The following is a 6,000-nucleotide window of genomic DNA, read 5'->3' as shown; positions in this document are numbered from 1 at the left end:
TAGAGGCCGGACTATATAAGCAAAGGAAAAGTTCTTCGAAGAGGAAACACACGAATTGCTCGTTTCAGGAAGGCAGTGCCTTGAAAAGTGTCTTGGGGTTGGGGGCTGGGGGAGAGATAGCTTTAGGAGAAATACCTAATGTAAACGACGAGTTGATGGGTGCAGCAAACCAACATGGCACAAGTATACCTATGTATCAAACCTGCACGTTGTGCACATGTACCCTAGAACTTAAAGTATAATAATAATAATAAAAAGAACTAACTAAATAAAAGTGCCTTGAGCAGCCTTAAGTTCTAAGAGCTTTCCAAGTTTGGGAAGGTGTCCGGGTTTTCTGCGATTACTTCTCTGAGCATGAACGGAAGTTACCCTTTGGGCCTTCTGCGGTGATTTTAATGATAGGTGTCATATATAGGCCGGAGTAATCTGTTTACATTCTGTTCTTCTCGATGCACTCACAAGCGGGTAACTAGGTGACAAGAAAACAAAGATCTTATTCAAAAGACAAGTCTTACGGCAACCCAAAGTCTCATATTCCCATAGTAAAGATGGCGGCGCCTTGAGGTAAGCTACAGGCAACACCACTTCCGCGTTTCTCTTGCGCCCTGGTCCAAGATGGCGGATGAGGCCACGCGACGTGTTGTGTCTGAGATCCCGGTGCTGAAGACTAACGCCGGACCCCGAGATCGGGAGTTGTGGGTGCAGCGACTGAAGGAGGAATATCAGTCCCTTATCCGGGTTAGTTGTGTTTCTACAGTCTAACGCGTAGCAGAAGGGTTGGGAGACATCAGGTGTCCTCAGTAATAGGCTCCGTGTGGAAGCCGCTTCCGGTTTATAAGTTTGACGCCCAAATTCATAGAAATGGGACTGTTGCGGGGTTCGGGGACTAAGGAAGGATGGTGAGGAAAGGGCAAAAAAGACTCGGGTGAGGGTCACAGTGGGGCCAGACCTTGCGGCTAAAAGCAGCAGTTATTTTAGGGATACGCTTCCCAGGAAGGTGACGTGTCTTCCCGGCTCCAGGTGTTTGTTCAACTGGATGTAGGAGAGGTGGTCAGAAATCCACAGGGCGCCAACTCCCAGTCCCCATCTCTCTGCCCCCTCTTTAACTCTTCACTCTTTTTTTTTTTTTTTTTTACCGAGTCTCGCTCTGTTGCTAGGTTGGAGTGCAGTGGAGCGATCTCGGCTCACTGCAACCTCCGACTCCCGAGTTCAAGCGATTCTCCTGCCTCAGCTTCCTGAGTGCCTGCCTACAGGCACGGGCCACCACACCTAGCTAATTTTTGTAGTTTTAGTAGAGATGGGGTTTCACCATGTTGGCAAGGATGGTCTCGATCTCCTGACCTCATGATCCTGATCCACCCGCCTCGGCCTCCCAAAGTGCTGGGATTACAGGCGTGAGCCACCGCGCCTGGCCTCACTCTTCACTCTTTCAAATCACGTTAGGGCTGAAAATTCAAGTAGGTGTTAACTACAGAGAGTTCGGGAGTTGAGCTCATAGTTAGAAACGCTTTTCTCAGCTCTCTCTCCTCTGTGGAAGGTGAAAAAAGTTTGTCTTCCTTGTAGTTTCTGTCTGCTTCAAAGACCAGCAGTTCTAGTTTTCCTACCTCATGTATTCATTCACTAAAAAAAAAAAAAAAAAATTACTGTGTACCTAGGGAGGAGATACCAAGCCGAATAAGGAGGAACTTACTGAGGTAGACAAAACTAGATCATTATAATACAGTGTTTAAGTGGAGAAAGAGACAGATGAGACAGATATGGATAGATATAAAGCAAGAAATGGCTAGGATGGTTTTTGTTTGTTTGTTTGTTTGTTTTTTTTTTGAGATGGAGTCTTGCTCTGTCGCCCAGGCTGGAGTGCAGTGGCTCTATCTTGGCTCACTGTAAGCTCCGCCTCCTGGGTTCAGGCCATTCTCCTGCCTCAGCCTCCCAAGTAGCTGGGACTACAGGTGACCGCCACCACGCCGGGCTAATTTTTTATATTTTTAGTAGAGACAGGGTTTCACCGTGTTAGCCAGGATGGTCTTGATCTCCTGACCTCGTGATCCGCCCTCTTTGGCCTCCCAAAGTGCTGGGATTACAGGCGTGAGCCACTGTTCCCAGCCATGGGTAGGATGTTTTGAGAGCATAACGGGAGATACCCAGTTTGCATTTGGTCAGGGAAGGTTTCCTGGAAGAGGTAATGCTTTAGCTGAAACTTAAAGAGTAAACATAAGTTAGCCTGATAAAATGTAAGAGTAGAATGACATTCAAGCCAAAAGGAACAGCATGAGCAAAGGCATAGAATCTAGCAACGGCACAGGCACCGCCATGATGTGTTTGAAGAAACAAAGTAGCTCAGAGTTGTTAGAGCATCAAATGTGAGGCAGGGAATGGTAGACAAAGCTAAGAGACAGGTTTGAGCACTTGAATTTTCTCTTGGAGGCTTTGGGATGCTGTTAAAGGATTTTAAGCTGAGAAACAACACGGCCGGGTTTGGGTTTAGATCAGTCGCATTGGCAATAAGGGGAAAATACAATTGACAGGGACAAGACTGAAGGTATGAGACAAGTTAGGAGGCTGTCATTAATCTCAGCAAAACAAAAGGCAATCTAAACTAGGCAGTTGTGAGGATAGAGAGGAGAGGTAGATTTGAAGAATATTCAGAAGGTAAAATTAGCATGACATCATGGACTAGTGTAGTAAGGGATAGGGAGGGTCAAGGATGATTCCCAGGTTTTTGCCTTGGGTGAATGCTCATACTGCCACCTGAAATTGATACTTCAGGAGGATGATTCTGGAAGTGTATCTGAAGGGATATTATAAATTCCAGATGGAAATACTGAGTTTGAAGTACTTGTGAAATGAAGGTAAAACTGTCAACATACAGTTGGATACTAAAGGCTAAAGTTCTGAGGAAAGAGCTGGACCAAAGATAAAAATCTGGGAGTTATTAGCATGTGGGTGCTAGTTGAAACCAGGACTATATGAGGCTAGAAGGAAGGGAGTTACCCAGGGAAGGAGTCTACCATTAAATGAGTTGTGGGCTGAGGGCAGACACTATCAGAGAAGTGAGAGAAGAATCCAGATGATATCTTCAGGTCTTTTGTGCTTGCTAAATTGAGTGAAGCCCAAACATTCTATTCTCTGTTCTGGACAAACCCCAACTTACCAGTATAGCCTTGTCTTCAGCATTGCTAATGTTAGAAAAATTAGGTAAACATATTAAGAAAAAGTAACCGGCCGGGTGCAGTGGCTCACGCCTGTAATCCTAGCACTTTGGGAGGACAAGGCAGGTGGATCACCTGAAGTCAGGAGTTCGAGACCAGCCTGGCCAACATGGCAAAACCCTGTCTCTACTAAAAATACAAAAATTAGCCGGGCATGGTGGTGCAGCACGCCTGTAATCCCAGCTACTCAGGAGACTGAGGAAGGAGAATCGCTTGAACCCGGGAGGTGGAAGTTGCAGTGAACCCAGATCGCGCCACTGCACTCCAGCCTGTGCGACGGGAGCAAGACTCCATCTCAAAAAAAAAAAAAAAAAAGAAAGAAAGGTAACCACATACTTTTCTTTTGAGTAGAGGGGGACCACCCTTGGCCCTAACTACTCTCTCAAAGACCTCATTCTCTGCTTTCAGTATGTGGAGAACAACAAGAATGCTGACAACGATTGGTTCCGACTGGAGTCCAACAAGGAAGGGACTCGGTAGGTAGACCCTCCTGGGAGGTGTGGGGTGGGAGTCTTATATGAGTTAGGCAATTTGGTATCCTAGCGCCCACTACCAAAGCTGCCCTGTCTCATGTTAGTTGTCTCCACTCCCACAGCTCCAGAGTTCCCCAGTTCCCATCCTATGAGTCTCCCAGACTGGTGGCCTAAGCCAAGTTGTCATTTGAGTATTGGAAGAATAGGCAAATTGGACTGAGGTTTGGTCTTTGTTACAGGTGGTTTGGAAAATGCTGGTATATCCATGACCTCCTGAAATATGAGTTTGACATCGAGTTTGACGTGAGTGTGATAGAGTGGGAAATATGAAGGTTAGTAGAAGGGGAGGGATTAGATGATTGGTAACAAGCTATCCTTTCTTGAAGGGACCAAAGAAAACTTTAAAAATGGGAGGGAAAAGCTGAGGTTTGAGGCAAGCATAAGTTATAGTTACTCATCTCCACGTCCAGAATCCTGGTATGGACATGCTCCTTGGGGAGTTTTACTTAACATTTCAGTTTAACCAAGAAATATGTATGTCTGATTATATTAGTTCCTTTCTATCCTGATTCTGTTTTATTAAGATTTTATATTTTCTCCAGATTCCTATCACATATCCTACTACTGCCCCAGAAATTGCAGTTCCTGAGCTGGATGGAAAGACAGCAAAGATGTACAGGTAGGACTGAATAGGAGATGGCAAAGAGTCAAAGAAGGCCTTAAGGAAGAACTTCGTGGTGGGAGGGAGATCATCGGGAAAAATGGCTAATGGATGCTTGGCTTGATGTCTGGATGAAGGGATGATCTATGCGTAAATCACCATGGCACGTTTACCTGTTTAACAAACCTATACATCCTGCATGTGTAGCTCTGAACTTAAAAGTTGTAAGAAAAAAAAAAAGGAAGAACTTTGGAGGCAGAGATTTTTCCAGGGTCTGCTGGCCTAGTGGGGTGCCAGGCCCTCCTCTGCTGAGCCTAGGCAAAGTACTTAGCTGACGTTCTCAATTCTAATCACTAGTAGTCTTCCTATGCCCCCGAGGCTGCTGTGCTTTATGGTAAACTTTGCATGTCAACACCTTCTTCATGTCCCTCTCATAGGGGTGGCAAAATATGCCTGACGGATCATTTCAAACCTTTGTGGGCCAGGAATGTGCCCAAATTTGGACTAGCTCATCTCATGGCTCTGGGGGTAAGTTTTGTGTATTTGGCATAAAAGGAGGAAGAGGGGCTTAGGCCCTGAGCATTGTAGGAAAAGCAGCTAAGAATAAAAGGAATAACAGTGTTGTCCCTTAAGGATGTCCCCCTAGAATCTGTCTCCAGGAGGGAGCTTCTAATGGAACAAGAAGCATTGACTGGTAGTAATCTCACAGGATTTTCCTTGTATTGCAGCTGGGTCCATGGCTGGCAGTAGAAATCCCTGATCTGATTCAGAAGGGCGTCATCCAACACAAAGAGAAATGCAACCAATGAAGAATCAAGCCACTGAGGCACGGCAGAGGGCCCTTTGATAGGCTACGATACTGTTTTCCTGTGCATCACACTTATCTAACTGCTTCCCCGGACACCCTCCACCTCTACTTGTTACTAAGTAGCTGCAGCAGTCGTTGCTGGGGGAGAAACAAACAAACACCAACCAGTATTGCTACTTAGTTTCTTTTTTTTTTTTTTTTTTTTGAGACGGAGTCTCGCTCTGTCGCCCGGGCTGGAGTACAGTGGCCGGATCTCAGCTCACTGCAAGCTCCGCCTCCTGGGTTTACGCCATTCTCCTGCCTCAGCCTCCTGAGTAGCTGGGACTACAGGCGCCCACCACTTCGCCCGGCTAGTTTTTTGTATTTTTTAGTAGAGACGGGGTTTCACCGTGTTAGCCAGGATGGTCTCGATCTCCTGACCTCGTGATCCGCCCGTCTCGGCCTCCCAAAGTGCTGGGATTACAGGCTTGAGCCACCGCGCCCGGCCCGCTACTTAGTTTCTAAGGCTGCACAGGCAAGGGAAAGACTGGGCTTTGGACAATCTAGAGGTAATTTATATCCGCCGCCAGGTGGAGCAACATGCAATCCTGGAGGCATGGGGGTAACTGAAAGGGAGTACATAAAGTCTTTTTGGTTTCTGGAGATAACCCATCAATAAAAGCCGCTTCCTCTGGTAGCCTGTGGTTCTCACTGGAAGCTGTTAACATAGGGCAAATGGGCTAAAACCTGAGGCACATGAACAGCTACGCCGGGTTGGGTTGGGAGGGAGTCGGAAATAGGGGATGCTGTGGTCAGGAGTGGAAATGAAATGTTGACTATTCCCCCTGCTGCTCAGATCTGCCTTTGTCT

General features: G+C 46.5%; 1 protein-coding gene across 1 annotated transcript; it reads left to right on the top strand.

Annotated features, from left to right (window-relative positions):
• Positions 1-293: 293 nt before the first annotated feature.
• Positions 294-5,329, top strand: UFC1 (ubiquitin-fold modifier conjugating enzyme 1). Its single transcript, XM_033196559.1, has 6 exons — positions 294-738; positions 3,618-3,685; positions 3,922-3,985; positions 4,285-4,361; positions 4,781-4,871; positions 5,072-5,329. The coding sequence occupies exons 1-6, from the start codon at positions 616-618 to the stop codon at positions 5,150-5,152; spliced, it is 504 nt and encodes a 167-aa protein (XP_033052450.1). The 5' UTR covers positions 294-615; the 3' UTR covers positions 5,153-5,329.
• The last annotated feature ends 671 nt before the right edge of the window (positions 5,330-6,000 follow it).

This window comes from Trachypithecus francoisi, unplaced genomic scaffold (assembly GCF_009764315.1).
Source record: "Trachypithecus francoisi isolate TF-2019V2 unplaced genomic scaffold, Tfra_2.0 Lachesis_group5, whole genome shotgun sequence".
Classification (NCBI taxonomy): Eukaryota; Metazoa; Chordata; class Mammalia; order Primates; family Cercopithecidae; genus Trachypithecus; species Trachypithecus francoisi.
This window is presented reverse-complemented; position numbering and strand designations above follow the sequence as displayed.

Excerpts from the sequence above, each read along its gene's own strand:
- UFC1 (XM_033196559.1), top strand. The coding sequence starts at position 616 with ATGGCGGATGAGGCCACGCGACGTGTTGTGTCTGAGATCCCGGTGCTG. Across the intron at positions 3,686-3,921 it reads TCCAACAAGGAAGGGACTCG|GTGGTTTGGAAAATGCTGGT; the intron begins GTAGGTAGACCC and ends TCTTTGTTACAG. Across the intron at positions 3,986-4,284 it reads AGTTTGACATCGAGTTTGAC|ATTCCTATCACATATCCTAC; the intron begins GTGAGTGTGATA and ends TATTTTCTCCAG.